At 44.1% G+C, this 17,684-nt stretch overlaps 1 protein-coding gene across 1 annotated transcript in view; it reads left to right on the plus strand.

The window, feature by feature from the left end:
• jam2a (junctional adhesion molecule 2a) overlaps positions 1-17,684 on the plus strand; it is a 99,541-nt gene that overhangs the window by 65,521 nt on the left and 16,336 nt on the right. Inside the window, exons 5-7 of the mRNA XM_043701405.2 lie at positions 9,818-10,017; positions 14,097-14,196; positions 17,082-17,189. Of these exons, the coding sequence (XP_043557340.2) occupies positions 9,818-10,017; positions 14,097-14,196; positions 17,082-17,189 (408 nt within the window). The remainder of the gene's footprint in view (positions 1-9,817; positions 10,018-14,096; positions 14,197-17,081; positions 17,190-17,684) is intronic.

Here is a 17,684-nt window from a genome sequence, read left to right on the forward strand (position 1 = left end):
TCTAGGGTACACCTGATCAGGTCCTGGGGATTTATCCACTTTTATGCATTTCAAGACATCCAGCACTTTCTCCTCTGTAATATGAACAATTTGCAAGGTGTCACCAACTATTTCCCTACTTTCTATATCTTTCATATCCTTTTCCACAGTACACACTGATGCAAGATACTCATTTAATATCTCCCCCATTTTCTGCGGCTCCACACAAAGGCCGCCTTGCTGATCTTTGAGGGGCCCTATTCTCTCCTTATTTACCCTTTTGTCCTTAATGTATTTGTAAAAACTCTTTGGATTCTCCTTAATTCTATTTGCCAAAGCTATCTCACGTCCCCTTTTTTGCCCTACTGATTTCCCTCTTAAGTATACTCCTACTGCCTTTATACTCTTCTAAGGATTCACTCGATGTATCCTGTCTATACCTGACATATGCTGCCTTCTTATTCTTAACAAAACCCTCAATTTCTTTAGTCATCCAGCATTCCCTATACCTACCACCCTTCCCTTTCACCCTGACAGGAATATACTTTCTCTGGATTCTCGTTATCTCATTTCTGAAGGCTTCCCATTTTCCTGCCGTCCCTTTACCTGCGAACATGTGCCCCCAATCAGCTTTTGAAGGTCATTCTAACATGGGTCAGTGCTGGGACAATAATTATTTACTAATATATTAATGACTTAGAGGAAAGTGAATGTACTATCACCAGGTTTGCAGATGACACAAAAACATGTGGGAAGGCAAGTAGTGGGGAAGACACAAAGCCTGTGTCAAGGGATATAGGAAGGTTAAATGCAAATACAAAAATGGGCAAAAATTGGCAGATGGAATATAATGTGGGGAAATGTGAGGTTAGGCAGGTTGGGCAGGCAGAATAGAATCATAGAGGGCTACAGTCCATGCACAGTGCTCTGGTCAAAAAACAAGCACCTAACTCTCTCCATTTTCCAGCACTTGGCTCAGAGAGGAGCTGAATATTATTTAAATGGAGAAAGGCTGTAGAGAGCTGCGGGATAGAGGGATTGGGAGTCCTCATCCGTGAATCACAAAAAGCTAGTGTCCACGTTTATTGGATACTAGGGAAGGCAGATGGAATTGTTTTTTTTTAAATCAAAGTGCAGCAATAGGGAGGTTTGGTGAAAGCTACACCAGGCATTAATCAAACCATAACTGGAATACTTCAAACTGTTGTAAACCCATTATCTGGAGAAAGATTTGCTGGGATTTGGAGGCAGTCCAGAGAAGGTTCACTTGGCTAACATCAGGTATGGAGGGGCTGACTTATGAGGAGAAGTTGACTTGATTGGGTCTGTTTTGTTGGAGTTTCGAAGAATGAGAGATGACACACGAGACTATTGTAGGACCCGACAGGGAAGATGCAGAAAGGTTGTTTCCCGTTCTGGGAGAGTCTCGGAGGGCACAACCTCAGAGTAAAGGGATTCCAATTTGAAACAGACATGAGGAGGAATTTCTTCTCTGAGGGGAGTGAATCTGTGAAATTGTGTACTATAGAGGGTGGTTGAGGCTGGGATATTGGAGGTTGAGATAGACCAATTTTTAATCAGTAAGGGAATCAAGGGTTATGGGGAAAAGGCAGGGAAATGGAATTGAGGATTATCAGGTCAGCTATGATCTCACTGAATAACAGCAAATTCAATGGGCTGAATGGCCTACAACTGCTCCTGTGTTAAATGATCGAATTGCCCTTGAATTGGGTGGTGTACTTGGCCGGTTCAGAGGACGCTGAAGAGTTTGCCGCGTTACTGTGGGTCTGGAGTCACATGTAAGCCAGACAGGGTAAGGATGGCATATTTCCTTCTCTCATCCTTTACACTAATGAACCCAGCTGGGATTTTAATGATAATTGGTGATTCCAAATTCCGTTAATTGAAATTATATTTCACCATTTGCCATCACGGCATTTAACCTTACGTTCCCAAGTTTTAAAAATTAATTTATATGTTTGCAAGAAATAATTAGGCCACAGGGTGCAATTATTTTCAGTGAGATCTTTCAGGGACATGTTGGAGGCAAAAACACGAGGGGAACTTAAAACACAGTTATCCTGTGTGACTGGGGAGTAAGAGTCAATTGGAGCATTCAAGAATTCATTGGATCATCATTTGAATAGAAATAAGGGGCAAGGGTATGGGGAAAATCAGTAGATTGGCACCAGGTAATGATGTTTGTTTGCAGAGCTGGTGCAGTCATGATGGGCTGAATGGCTGGTTCGATTCTTATTGATATGTGGTGATATCATGCCCTCTGCTGGTACTGATGCAGTACTGCGTCCAATCCCTAGACATAAAACCTGGAAGAACAGTGAATGCTGGAAATCTGAAACACAAACAGAACTGCCCTGAGGAAGGGTCACTGGACCAGAAACATTAGCTCTGATATCGCTCCACAGATGCTGCCAGACCTGTTGAAATTTTCCAGCAATTTATGTTTTTGTTCCCTTCCCTTCTGGCTTAAATTAGGATTGGTTAGAGACAAAAAACAAACTGCAGATGCTGGAATCCAAGGTAGACGAGCAGGAGGCTGGAAGAACACAGCAAGCCAGGCAGCACTTCTCGACCTCTTGATGCTGCCTGGCTTGCTGTATTCTTCCAGCCTCTTGCTTGTCCACTTTAAATTAGGATTGGGATAGGAAAGTCAATATCAAGGTGTCACCTCCTGGTTATCATTGAGTCACAGAGTTTTGTGACATAGAAAGAGGTCCTTCGGCCCATTGTGTTTGTACTCGCACGGTTTGTGAAGGTTTGTAGCTCAGGTTGAGGTTTAGGTAGCTCAGGTTTATCCTGGGACAGGCTGAGCAAAGACATGCCAGAGAATTCCTTAGAGGCCTGGCACTCCAACCACAGCGCCATAAACAAACACATAGATCTAGATACCATCTATCAACCCCTCAGAAAACGAACAGGAAATGACATCACCACAAACCCCAGGAACCCCATCCAGGAGAAAGATATAAATAGAAAGCAGGAGACAACAGCTTCACTTCACTTGGAGGTCGCCACTGATGATGTTACCTAGCCAGGTAATGAAACGTCTAGATATCAAACCTACAGCTTAGCGAGCAAACCTACACCCTGTGTTAGTACTGTTCATCAACCACTTACCTACTGTGGTCTTATTATCCAGCACTTGGAACCTACCCGAGAATGCCTTTTCAAGTGTTCAGCTAAATACTGAAATGTTCTCTCCTCTATCACTCTTTCAGACAGCGAGTTCCGGATCTCCATCACCTTCTGGGTGAAAGAATGCTTCCTTAAATCCCCTCTCAACCTCTTGCCCTGTACCTTAAATCTGGGCAAAGGTGAGGACTGCAGAGGCTGGAGATTAGAGTCAAGATTAGAGTGATGCTGGAAAAGCACAGCAGGTCAGGCAGCATCCGAGGAGCAGGAAAATCAATGTTTCAGGCTAAAGCCTAAATCTATGGCCCTGGTTAGTGACCCCTTTACCAAGGAGAAAAGCTTCTTCCTATCAATGTCCCTAATAATCAATCGGGGTTCCCCCCCTCAGCCTTCTCTTCGCTAAGAAAAACAACCCTTTGTTATAACAATGATATACATCTTAATTTTTGTTGCTTTCCTTTATCCTTTTGATAGCCAACTGATTGTTGTGACCACAAAGCTCCCAAGCCCAACTGCAGTTATTTTTATTTTGCTTCTGATCCAACAACATAACGTTATGATGACATGGATCAATAGAAATGGTGTTTCTGCAACTTAAATTGAAGCCTCAGCTTGAGGTGTTTTAAAATCATTTGTAGGATGTGGACATCACTGGCTGGGCCAGTATTTAATGCCCCATTTGCCCTTGAACTTCAGTTGGTTAGCAAAGACTAATTATACTATTGGGAGGAGACCCAGGGTTCTCCCGGTGTCTTGACCAACATTGTCCGTTTAACATCTCCACCACAAGAGAATGTATGACCTGTTTCACCCTTTTCATGAACTCCAAAACAATTCACTGTCCAAGAAGCCCATCAAGTCTTTGTTGATGGATGTTATGTGCAATGTGTTGCCCTACATTCATAACTATCTTCAGCTGCTTAGATGGTCTGGAATAATGACTCCTTCTCAGAATACGCGACTACCATGATAGATGGAGAATCTGGAAGAATTCCCCCTCTATCTGACGTTAGTCTTTGGAATTCTTGAGGGCAGTGAAGGTCTACATCATTGAATAAATTAGGCAGACTTTTGATCTGTGAGAGAGTCCAGACTTCTCAGCAACTTGTAGAAAGGATAGAGAGGAACAAATTTGCAAAAGAAATTGCAGAGAGGGACAAAAATTATATCGTTTGTTATACTGGAGGAGCATAATTGTCCGATTATAAAGTGGGATTGTAGTAAAGGGCAAGAATCCCTAAAGTGTAATCAAGATTTTTTTTTTCCCCAGCAGTAAATGTCCAATTCAACACCAAAAGAAAACACTTCTAGACCTGGTTCTTAGGGAGTGAAATGGGCCAGAAGTCATTCAGAGAATATTTGTGAGACAGTGGGAGAAAGTGAGGGCTGCAGATGCGAGAGATCAGAGTCAAAAAGTGTGGTACTGGAAAAGCACAGCCGGTCAGGCAGCATCCAAGGAGCAGGAGAATTGACGTTTTGAGCATACTCCTGATGAAGGGCTTATGCTCGAAACGTCAATTCTCCTGCTCCTTGGATGCTGCCTGACCGGCTGTGCTTTTCCAGCGCCACACTGTATCATAAGATTCAGGGTTACTGTGGAATTTCATGGAGTCATTAAAGATATAAAAGAGACCTAAGGAGCAACTTTTTCACACAGAGGGTGGTACGTGTATGGAATGAGCTGCCAGAGGATGTGGTGGAGGCTGGTACAATTGCAACATTTAGGACGCATTTGGATGGGTATATGAATAGGAAGGGTTTGGAGGGATATGGGCCGGGTGCTGGCAGGTGGGACTAGATTGGGTTGGGATATCTGGTCAGCATGGATGGTTGGACCGAAGGGTCTATTTCCATGCTGTACATAGAGTCATAGAGATGTACAGCATGGAAACAGACCCTCCGGTCCAACCATCCATGCCGACTAGATATCCCAACCCAATCTAGTCCCACCTGCCAGCACCCGGCCCATATCCCTCTAAACCCTTCCTATTCATATACCCATCCAAATGCCTCTTAAATTTTGCAGTTGTACCTGCCTCCACCACTTCCTCTGGCAGCTCATTCCATACACGTACCACCCTCTGCATGAAACAGTTGCTCCTTAGGTCTCTTTTATATCTTTCCCCTCTCACCCTAAACCTATGCCATCTAGTTCTGGACTCCCCGACCACAGGGAAAAGACTTTGCCCATTTATCCTATCCATGCCCCTCATAATTTTGTAAACCTCTATAAGGTCACCCCTCAACCTCCTACACTCCAGGGAAGACAGCCCCAGCCTGTTTAGCCTCTCCCTATAGCTCAAATCCTCCAACCCTGGCAACATCCTTGTAAATCTTTTCTGAACCCTTTCAAGTTTCACAACATCTTTCCGATAGGAAGGAGACCAGAATTGCACGCAATATTCCAACAGTGGCCTAACCAATGTCCTGTACAGCCTCAACATGACCTCCCAACTCTTGTCCTCAATACTTTGACTAATAAAGGAAAGCATACCAAACACCTTCTTCACTATCCTATCTACCTGCGACTCCACTTTCAAGGAGCTATGAACCCGCATTCCAAGGAATCTTTGTTCAGCAACACTCCCTAGGACCTTACCATTAAGTGCTTAAGTCCTGCTAAGATTTGCTTTCCCAAAATATAGCACCTCACATTTATCTGAATTAAACTCCATCTGCCACTTTTCAGCCCATTGGCCCATCTGGTCAAGATCCTGTTGTAATCTGAGATAACCCTCTTCGGTGTCCACCACACCTCCAATTTTGGTGTCATCTGCAAACTTGCTAACTGTACCTCTTACGCTCGCATCCAAATAATTTATGTAAATGAAAAAAAGTAGAGGACGCAGCACCGATTCTTCTGGCACTCCACTGGTCACAGGCCTCCAATCTGAAAAACAGCACCACCTTTGAGCCAGTTCTGTTTACAAATGGCTAGTTCTCCCTGTATTGCGTGAGATCTAACCTTGCTAATCAGTCTCCCATGGGGAACCTTGTCGAATGCCTTACTGAAGTCCATCTAGATCACATCTACTGCTCTGCCCTCATCAATCCTCTTTGTTACTTCCTCAAAAAACTCAATCAAGTTTGTGAGTCATGATTTCCCATGCACAAATCCATGTTGACTATCCCTAATCAGTCCTTGCCTTTCCAAATACATGTACATCCTGTCCCTCAGGATTCCCTCCAACAACTTGCCCACCACTGAGGTCAGGCTCACCGGTCTATAATTCACTGGCTTGTCTTTATCGCCCTTCTTAAACAGTGGCAGCACATTAGCCAACCTCCAGTCTTCTGGCACCTCACCTGTGACTATCAATGATACAAATATCTCAGCAAGAGGCCCAGCAATCACTTCGCTAGCTTCCCACAGAGCTTTAGGGCACACCTGATCAGGTTCTGGGGATTTATCCACCTTTACCCGTTTCAAGACATCCAGCACTTTCTCCTCTGTAATATGAACAATTTGCAAGATGTCAGCATCTATTTCCCTACAATCTATATCTTCCGTATCCTTTTCCACAGTACACACTGATGCAAGATACTAATTTAATATCTCCCCCATTTTCTGTGGCTCCACACAAAGGCCACCTTGCTGATCTTTGAGGGGTCCTATTCTCTCACTAGTTACCCTTTTGTCCTTAATGTATTTGTAAAAACTCTTTGGATTCTCCTTAATACTATTTGCCAAAGCTATCTCATGTCCCCTTTTTGCCCTCCTGATTTCCCTCTTAAGTATACTCCTACTTCCTTTATACTCTTCTAAGGATTAACTCGATGTATCCTGTCTATACCTGACATATGCTGCCCTCTTGTTCTTAACCAAACCCTCAATTTCTTTAGTCATCTGGCATTCCCTATATCTACCAGCCTTTCCTTTCACCCTGACAGGAATATACTTTCTCTGGATTCTCATTATCTCATTTCTGAAGGCTTCCCATTTTCGAGCCGTCCCTTGACCTGTGAACATCTGCCTCCAATCAGCTTTCGAAAGTTCTTGCCTAATACCGTCAAAATTGGCCTTTCTCCAATTTAGGACTTCAACTTTTAGATCTGATCTATCCTTTTCCATCACAATTTTAAATCTAATAGAATTATGGTCGCTGACCCCAAAGTGCTCCCCCACTGACACCTCAGTCAACCGCCCTGTCTTATTTCCCAAGAGTAGGTCAAGTTTTGCACCTTCTCTGGTAGGTACATTCACATACTGAATCAGAAAACATTTTGGTGTAACTAATTAATTGGGGGTAAGTCAACGTCAATGCACTTAGACTGGATTTGGGTCAAATGATTTGGAGTCAAAGGAAAACCAGTAGCTGAACTTTCAAAGAAGAAACAGTTTAAGTACAAAGTATGTTCCCTCAAAAGGGAAAGAAAGAACAAAGAAATCTAGAGTTCTCTGGATAAGAAAAGATGCACAAGTTCTGATAAAGAAGATAAACTATGCTTATGACAGGTGTCAGGCATAAAATATAATTGAGAAGTCTGAAAGTCCTGAGGGGTGGTGGGAAAGAAATAAGAACAAAGAGGGAGAAGGTATAGAGACCAGCAGTAAACAAAACAGGGAAACCTAAAATCTCCTACAGCTGTATAGAAAGGAAATGTGTGGTGAAGGGAGGAATGGGGCGGGATCAGAAAGCTGATTTACTCATGGAGGCAGGAAAAATGACTTGCATCTGTTTTTACCTACAAGGTAGATACTGTGGTGAAAGGGGAAGAAACTCAGGAAATAGATTGGTTTCAGTTTGATAAGGAGGACCTACCGCGTCTTGTACTTAAAGATTGAAAGGCATCAAGCCAAGGTGAATCTAGATTAGATTGGTGCTGGAAAAGCACAGCAGGTCAGGCAGCATCCATTCCTGATGAAGGGCTTTTGCCCGAAATGTCGATTTTCCTGCTCCTCGGATGCTGCCTGACCTGCTGTGCTTTGCCAGCACCAATCTAATCTAGACTCTGATCTCCAGCATCTGCAGTCCTCACGTTTGCCTATCAAGCCAAGGTGAGACACATCCAAGGATAGTGAGGGGAGTGAGAATGGAAATTGTCGAGAGACTGTCAATAATTTGTTCGGTCTTCATTTTGCTCAGGTGGGCTGGAGATTTGGAGAATTACAAACCTTGTTCAGAAAGGATAAGCCCATTCATTATAGACCAGTCAGTTTAACCTCAGTGGTGAGGAAACTTCCAGAAATCAGTAAATCAGAATAAAATTAATCGACATGGGTCATTTGACAAGAGCCAGCGTAGATTTCTTTGGAAAAAAAGTCACATTTAACTAACTTGCTGGAGTTTTTTGAGGAAGTAACAGAGGAGGCTGATGAGGTGGTTTTGAAGGAGGCAAAGCAGTGAGTGGGTTTCAGCTGTGTCCGGATGGGTTCACCAGATTCCTGGTAATTTAAGGCAATAATGGTGATGAGGTACATGGAGTTTGGCCACAGGTCAATCACAATCTCATTGAATGGTGAAGTAGGCTGGAGGGGACTGACTGAACTTCTGTGTTCTTCCACAAAGACCACATCCACTGACTGCGGCCCTCTCAGCATCCTTGCCCACAGGGAGGTGGAGCTGCTAGTGCCCAGGCCCAAACATTGAAATTCTCTCCCCACCAAATCCCCCACCACCACCTCTCTCTCTCACCCCCCCCCCCCCACCCCCCCCACCCCCACGCCGTCGCTCTCTCTATCTCTATCACAATCTTTTTACCTCTCTCTCTGTCTGCCTCTGTCACTCTCTACCTATCTATCTCTATCATGATCTTTCTATCTCTGTCACTCTCTATCTATCTATCTCTATCATGATCTCTCTCTCTCTCTCTCTCTCTCTCCGTATCACAGTCTTTTTACCTCTCCCACTGTCTGCCTCTGTCACTCTTTACCTATCTATCTCTATCATGATCTTTCTATATATCTCTCTCACTTTCTATCTATCTATCTCTATCATGATCTCTCTCTCTCTCTCTCCCCCCCTCCCCCGCTCTTTCTCTATCATTTATCCTGCTCTTTTATTTAAAAGAATGTGTTCCTAGCTAAACTTTTCATCAACTGTTCAAACATCATCCCATGTTTTTTGATGATATAATCTTCCTCAGTGCCACATTGGGGCAGAATTTGTTTTTTTTGTTGAACATAGGAGTAAGTGGGAAGGACACATTTCATAGGGTGTCCCTAGCTGCCCTTGAGAAGGTGATGTTGATTCATTCATCCATTAGTGCTCTCCCTGAAGGCAGGTCCTTGTCTTGTTGCCTGGCAACACTCCATGCAGGGATCTTGGCCTGGACTGCGGTGTTTTGCCACTCTCAGGGGACAGGGTGAGGAGGCAGGACCCAGGTCCACCAATAGGAATCGACATTTATCTGAACAGTGCACTGTCTGAGGTAATAGGTCTCCGTCGCTCTGGTATAGCTGTGCCCATTTGGGGTTTGTTAGGGACGGTCTTCCAGCCTGGCGTCAGAGCAGCACGAACTGGGGCTCAGGATAGTATGAAACGAGCAGGAGGACCTGATGGTGTTCCCAGTCAGCTATTGTCCCTTATCCTTCTCTGAGGCAGACATCACAGGGTTGGAAAGTGCTGTCCAAGGAATCTTGCCAATCCACACCTTGCCCACTGCCCATTATGACTAGTTTTCTTTTTAATATTTGATGATTTACATGGCAGTGCCTGCCTCATCACTGTTTTCTCATTCCCAGTGCCACCAATTGTTCCCACGTGTAAAGTTCCGAGCTCTGCACTCTCGGGGTCGAAGGTCGTGTTGACTTGCAAGGAGTCAGAAGGATCACCACCGTCCAATTACACCTGGTACAAAGACAACACCATACTCATGAATCGTCCAGTTAAGGATTCAACTTCCAACAAATCTTACACGGTGGATGGAAAGACTGGAATTCTGGTAAATGGGGATGTTTGGTGATTTAAATCAGAGCCTGTTCTGGTGTTTGGTTCTTTTCCCAAGGTTTCGCACACGAGATGCAATTCGCACACACCAACCTCTGCAAACAGTTAAAGTTTATTAAAGGCTGTACGAGCGAGGTGACCCCTTTGACCCTCTTCGCAGGCGTGCAAGGTCGAGTCAAAGTGAGGCCCTGAACAAAGAAAACACATCCCCTTTATACAGGTCAGTTGGTCATGCTCACAGCTCCTCTTGCCACTCCCCCACAGTCACATGCCACTCAAGACAACTCTCCCCCCCCCCCAGCCACTCCCCCACAGTCACATGTTACCCTGGGTAAAATGGTAGGATGAGATCATCCTCAGAGATAACGTAAATGTAAATGCCCTAATCCTGGGGAATCGTTATGCAAACGATTTCCTGATTCAGTATTACCCAAGACAATGCAGGTGCGACATACCTAGCTTCAGGAGATGGCTAGAAAGTATTTCTGAATGGGGGAGATTGAATGAGAGTTTAATTTGATAATAGTAGGGGGAGTAGTAGCAAATGTCTGTCGAAATGGAGTGGGAGTCATTCGTATTCTTGCATGACTGTCGTCCCCATCCACTTCCAGAAGGTTCACTCAATGCAGTTTAACTCTTTAATATTACATTAATGTCCAAAGTGATATTCCCATTTAATCTTGTAACATTACACTGGTTAATGGTGAGGATTTAAATGGCTGGTTCGTTTGTTTTTGACTTGGTTGAAAGTTATTGCAAGTGTGAAACATCTGCTTCAAAGGGCAGTAATTGCTGGTGTTGCTGGCCTAGTTACTGGACTACAACTGGTGGTACAGTGGCTCTGTGGTTAGCACTGCTGCCTCACAGGGCCAGGGACCTGGGTTCAATTCCAGCCTCGGGAGACTGTCTATGTGGAGTTTGCACATTCTCCCCATGTCTGCGTGGGTTTCCTCCGGGTGCTCCAATTTCCTCTCACAGTCCAAAGATGTGCAGGTTAGGTGGATTGGCCGAAAAATTGCCCGTAGTGTCCAGGGATATGCAGGGTTACAGGGATAGGGGGTGGTTCTGGGTATGATGCTCATCGGAGGGCCGGTGTGGACTTGATATGCCAAAAGGCCTGCTTCCACGATGTAGGGAATCTATGATTCTAATTCATGAACTAATGCTCTGGGGACACAAGTTCAAATCCCAGCTCAACTGGTGGATTTTCACTCCAATCAATTCATTAAAAAATCTGGGATTAAAAGCTTGCCTCCAGAGTGAGGGTCATTAGAACTTCCATCTGGTCTTCTAAAAACCCTGCTTCATTTTAAGGTACTTGTTTCATCCTTACTTGCTTTGGTGATGTGAGTCCAGACTGCAGTAATATGTTTGACAATGAACAGCCTCACTGGAATGACCTGCAGGAAAGGTCAAACCAGATGGACCACAACAGATCAAGAAGGCAGCACACCATGACCTCCTTGAGAGCAAAGTTAAAAATGACACAACACCAGGTTATAGTCCAACGGGTTTATTTGGAAGTACTAACTTTCGGAGCGCTGCCCCTTCATCAGGTAGCTGTGGAGCAGGATCATAAGACACGGAATTTCTAACAAAAGATCACAGTGTCATGTAACTGATACGATTTATTGAACAAACGTAGATTGCAGTTAAGTCTTTCATCTTTTAGAATGAGTTGCAGGTTTCGGTTCATTAAGACTTAACAGCGAAGTAGGTTTGAGAGTGTGGCGCTGGAAAAGCATAGCAGGTCAGGCAGCATCCGAGGAGCAGAAGAGTCGACGTTTCAGGCAAAAGTTCTTCACCAGGAATGATGAAGGGCTTTTGCCCGAAATGTCAACATTCCTGATGAAGGGCTTTTGCCCGAAACATCGATCCTCCCGCTCTTCAGATGCTGCCTGACCTGCTGTGCTTTTCCAGCATCACACTCTCGACTCTAATCTCCAGCATTTGCAATCCTCACTTTCGCCTAGCAAGCTAGGCCTGTTCAATATATCGTATCAGTTACATGACTCTGTGATCTTTTGTTATCAATTCTGTGTCTTATGATCCTGCTCCACAGTTGCCTGATGAAGAAGCAGAGCTCTGAATGCTAGTACTTCCGAATAAACCTGTCAGACTATAACCTGGTGTTGTGTGATTTTTAACATTGTACACCCCAGTACAACATTGGCACCTCCACATCATCACCAAATACTGGCCTTGCTCCTGATGCCTACACTTTGTGAAATATTGATTTTTTGAAATGTGGGGGGCATTCCGAGGCAAGTGCTCATGCAGTACTGAGTGAGTGCTGCACTGTCAGACACTCTGTGTTCAAATGCAACATTAAACTGAGTCCTTGCTCCCCTGCCTCATCTCAGGTGCATCCAAAAGATCCTACAGCACTATCTAAAGGAGAGCCCAGATGTTCCCAGACGCGTTTTGTTTATATTTCAACATTCCAGCATCCACATTATTATGCTTCTGAGATTAATCCTCATTCCATTTTGCTCTGTCTTCACCTTTTGGGTGATAGAAAGCCTTTGGAAAGGGCGACTTGGTTGATGAGTCGCTGGAGGCACAGAGAGACCTGAGCATTTTCAAATCACAGAATGGTAACGATGACCATAATGAATGGTGGTGCAGGCTCGAAGGGCAGAATGGCCTACTCCTGCACCTATGGTCTATTGTCTATTGTCTATTGATGCAGAAGGAGGCCATTTAGCCCATCTGCTCTGGTTCTCCAGTGAGCTTTACAAATCAGTACCACTCGACTGCCTTCTTCCCATCCCCTCAACATTGTCAGTTTTTTTGTGCAAATAATTATTACAGGACACACCAGAAAACCTCGAGTGAACCTGCCTCCACCACTCATTCGGTGAAAGAGTCTTTTCTCAAATCACAGTCGCTACGTTTGCAAATCACTTTAAGCCAGTACCCTCTCGTTTCCGATCCTTTTATGAGTGCGAACAGTTTCTCCCTATCCACTCTACACAGACCTCTTTTTAAAATTTAATCAAGGCCTTTGAATTAGTAAAAGGACACGACTCTGTCAGAGAAGATGGATTTTGGAAGTTAGGGAACTCAGAAACCATGAATAGAAACTACACTTGCCTAGACCCTGGGTAGGTGATAGGCACCTCCACCTTCCACTGCTAGATGTTGAATTTTGCACAATAAATGTGGAATATAAGAACTAGGAGCAGGGAAGTTACAAAACACATAACTGGTGATAAATAGGATGGCTTGAAATTAATGGCTACGACAAGCGATCTAAATATATCATGAATCTGGCTTGATCTGCTCATTTTTGGTTTGACACAATATTGGTGAATTTTCAAGAGCAGACCTACCACAACCATCTCAGCTCAGTTCGAGGGGAAGAGGAGGAGGGAGGGCAATACTTGTGTCATTGCCAGTCTGGTTCACATCCCAAGAACTGGGAGGGTTTTAGCAAAGTTGGTTAACATTGAGACCCATCCTTGAGAGGGGGCTTTATGATTTCGATACCAGGAAGTGAAGGATGCAACCGACAAACTCTCATTGAAATTGAGATCCTGCCCAATATTGTCTAATCACAGCCACTAAGAATGAAAAGTCTCAAAAGACTGGAAGTCTAGGCTTATTAGAATGGTTTCTCCTACAGCTCATGTAGTGCAGTGGTAGTGCCCTTATCCCTGAATTAGGAGGCCTGGCTTCAAGACCAACCTACTCCAGAGGTGTGTAATCACATCTCTGAACAGGTTGGTTAGAAAATATCTCGAATGGGTTCTCTGCTTGCAATCCAGCTTGTAATGTAAACTTAGATTCAGAAACCAGCTGGAGAGAACAGCCAAGCAACATTCTTTATTCTGTACTTACAACAAAATAGAGTGGGTGCCGGAGATCTGATTTCTCAGCAGATCTGGCAGCATCTGTGGACTGAGTTAGCGTTTTGAGTCAAATGGCTCTCCTTTAGAACTATCAGTGAACTCCAAACGATAACTTGGGCAACTCTTTCCCTCCACAGATGCTGCCAGACCTGCTGAGTTTCTCCAAGGCTCTCTGTTCTTTATTCTATGTCAGTCTAATCCTTTCTTTTTACTTCAACAGACATTTAACCCTGTCCAAAAGAGTAACAGTGGATCATACCACTGTAGGGCACAGAATAAAGTCGCTTCTAGGACATGTTCAGCTCAGTTCATGCAAGTCAGTAAGTGTTGCTACGTTTGTACCTGAATCACACCTCGGACTGTTTGGGTTAAAGGAAGAAAGAAGTTCCTTGTGATAGAATGCTCCCTTTTTCATGAGTTCCCTGTCTATGTCACAGTGAGGCAATGCATTTCCTGAATCCATCTCGATCGGAATAGGATCGAATCCCATATTGTTGGCACTCATCTGAACTATGTCTACATCAGCCGAACAACCTGCACCCCATTTGCCGCAAGAGCAGACTGGGTTCCTGTAGCACCACACACACACATTGACCTTCATGTTGTAGTCCGCAGCTTTGGATATTACTGGTGGAGCTCCATCACATTGCTGACCAGGAATCTCTCCTGCTTCCTTTTGCAGGTTGATACCTGACCTGTTTGGCCATCTGCGCCTTCCTTGGTCATCAGGTCCTGGAGGGACACTCCAACTTGGAGTTTCTGGCTCAGAGACTGGAATGGAGCCCATTGTAACAAGATCTTCCAGAGCAGCCTAACCAGTGGTTGTTATTTTACAGTCTGAAATCACAGCAGGATGATCTCCCACCTCCTTCTCTCGTCCACCTGATTGCGTTAGATACGATTTTGCATCCAAGTCAAAATCTTTACTTCAAATAACATAAAAATACAAGACAGAAGCAGGCCATCAGCCCAACTAACCGTTTATGCACCACCTCCGACTTTACAAACAGGAGGCTGGAAAAGCCCAGCAAGTCAGGCAGCATCAGGAGGTGGAGAAGTCAACACTTCAGGAATGAAAAAGGGTTATACCCGAAACGTTGATTTGTCCACCTCCCGATGCTGCCAGGCTTCCTGTGTTCTTTCAGTCTCCTGTTTGTCTACTTTGTATTCTAGCACCTGCAGTTTTTCTGTCTCTGACCTTCTACTTTGCAGCAACTATCAGCACATCCTTTGATTCTTTTCTCTCTCAATTCCCTTATCTTGAATTCCCCTTGAGTGTCTCCAGACTAGAACTCCATGTTGTAATAAAGTCCACATTGCCGCCACTCTCTGGTTAAAAGTGTTTCTCCTGATCAGATTGATCAGTAGACCATCAGCTGCACTGTCCCACAGTCTCACTAATTCAGATCAGCAAAAGCAGCCAAAAGCAGAGAGAATGTGGATGTTGGCACCCAGTCAGGCTCTGGGAGCCAGTGTTGGCTGTTCACACGTAACCCACTCTCCGACTCTCTCAGTTTAGATTTGCAACTTTCCTTAAAAGTTACGTTGTCCTCCACCTTGAACTGACCCTGTGTTAAATCACTCCGTGCTCCAACTATCCCACTGTGTAAAGGACATTTTACTCCCCACTCATTTCATTGTAATGGTGAGCCCTTTGTCACTGACTCCCCAACAAAGAGTAGTAGTTTCTCTCTATTCAGATGAATATCAATATTCAGACTGTATAAGAAACCTCTAATTAAATTGACAAATATCGATTACATCCTATTTCATGATTTCAGTTCATAGCCATCAGCTTTGGCTCATGGCCAGCACCTCCAGCCTTGGGTCAGAAGGTTAAGACTTGAGCACAACAAGCTTGGCTGACCTGTCAGTGTTACACAGACCTGAAACGTGTAGACATGGGACTGCTCTATATTTTCAATGAGGTTTTATAGCAAGGCCCCGTCAGGTGTAAGAAAGACATCCTGTAGCACTGTTTGAAGAAGATGAAAGGGAGGTGTCTGTGGTGACTTGGCCAATGCTTTCTTCTCTGCCAACAACAGTTCTTAAAAGTGAATCAGTTGATCCAGTCAGTGTGATATTACTGTTTGTTGCACCTTGCCATGTGCAAGTTGGATTCCTACGTTACAATTATCCCACAAAAATGAGGTGTAAAGTTTCAAATAATAGAGGTGGAAAACAAAAGATAAATACATCTTTTCTTTTATGAATGATTTTATACCTCATAATAAGGATAGCCAGCAAGTTTTGAGAAGATTTGTAGCTCAGGTTGTGGTTTTGGATGTAGGTTTGCTCGCTGAGCCGGAAGGTTCATTTCCAGACGTTTCATTACCCTACTAGGTAACATCTTCAGTGGGCCTCAGGTGAAGCACTGCTGAAAATTCCTGCTTTCTATTTATATGCTTGGGTTTCTTTGGGTTGGCGATGTCATTTCCTGTGGTGATTTTATTTCCTGTGGTGAAGTCACTTCCTGTTCCTTTTCTCAGGAGGTGGTAGATGGGGTCTAACTCAATGTATTTGTTCATAGAGTCGTAGAGATGTACAGCATGGAAACAGACCCTTCAGTCCAAGCCGTCCATACTGACCAGATATCCCAACCCAATCTAGTCCCACCTGCCAGCACCCGGCTACCCCATCTACCACGTCCTGAGAAAAGGAACAGGAAGTGACTTGACTACAGGAAATGATATCACCAACCCAAAGAAAAGCAAGCATACAAATAGAAAGCAGGAATTTTCAGCAGTGCTTTGCCTGAGGCCCACTGAAGATGTTTCTGGATTAGTGGTGCTGGAAGAGCACAGCAGGTCAGGCAGCATCCAAGGAGCGGGGATGCTGCCTGAACTGCTGTGCTCTTCCAGCACCACTAATCCAGAATCTGGTTTCCAGCATCTGCAGTCATTGTTTTTACCCCACTGAAGATGTTACCTAGTAGGGCAACAACATTTGGAAATGAACCTTCCAGCTCAGCAAGCAAACCTACAACCAGAAGGATAGTCAGCTCTCAGCGATTAAAGTGGCATTCATAAAATTAAGTGATTGTTTAAAACTTCAAAACATCTATTCAAGTAACTGCTGTAAAACACTTTTATTGTGGGACATCCTGAGGATGTAAAAGTCACTATATTAATGCAAGTTTTTCCTTCTATTCTTCACATTGCTCGTCGATGAGATTGTTTCTCACTCCTCCTCCATTTGTTTGCAGATGATCTAGACATCGGTGCAATCGTTATCACCGTGGTAATCATCTCCTTGGTTTTATCGCTGTGTGGGCTCGGAATGTACTACACCCACAAAAAGGGTTACTTAGGGAGTGAGTAACATCTTGTTTCCTTATCTGTGGAGGGATTGTTGGGAAATGATGCATCTCCTGTGAACAAAGAGCTTGAGTGAGTTTCACACTTGTGAAACCCTGATGAGAATATGTCAAAGCCCCAGGCTCCCAGTTGGAGAATAGGCTAATGGGGAAAGATACTGGGGATATGCAGGAAGGTAAAGTTGAGGTTAAAATCAGATATTTAATAGTGGAGTAGGCTTGAAGGGTCAAGTGGCCTACTCTTGCTCCTTGTTTATATGTGCGTAAGACTAATGAAGTCCAGACTTAATTGAAAAAGGTGGGAAATGTTGCCAAAGCTTTTCATCTTGCACTAATCAGGACAAACACAAGAAAGCCACATTTCAAATGATCACGATAATGTATACTACAGGAGAAAAGGGTTGCCAGGTACACCTAAATTGGCTAAGATATTATCATGGAGAACACAATGGGAATTTAGGCTTTCCAAGTTCTTGAGTAATTTGAATAAAG

The sequence above is a fragment of the Chiloscyllium plagiosum genome, unplaced genomic scaffold, assembly GCF_037043375.1.
Source record: "Chiloscyllium plagiosum isolate Xiang-an unplaced genomic scaffold, Cpla_swu_hap1 HiC_scaffold_12, whole genome shotgun sequence".
Lineage (NCBI taxonomy): Eukaryota > Metazoa > Chordata > Chondrichthyes > Orectolobiformes > Hemiscylliidae > Chiloscyllium > Chiloscyllium plagiosum.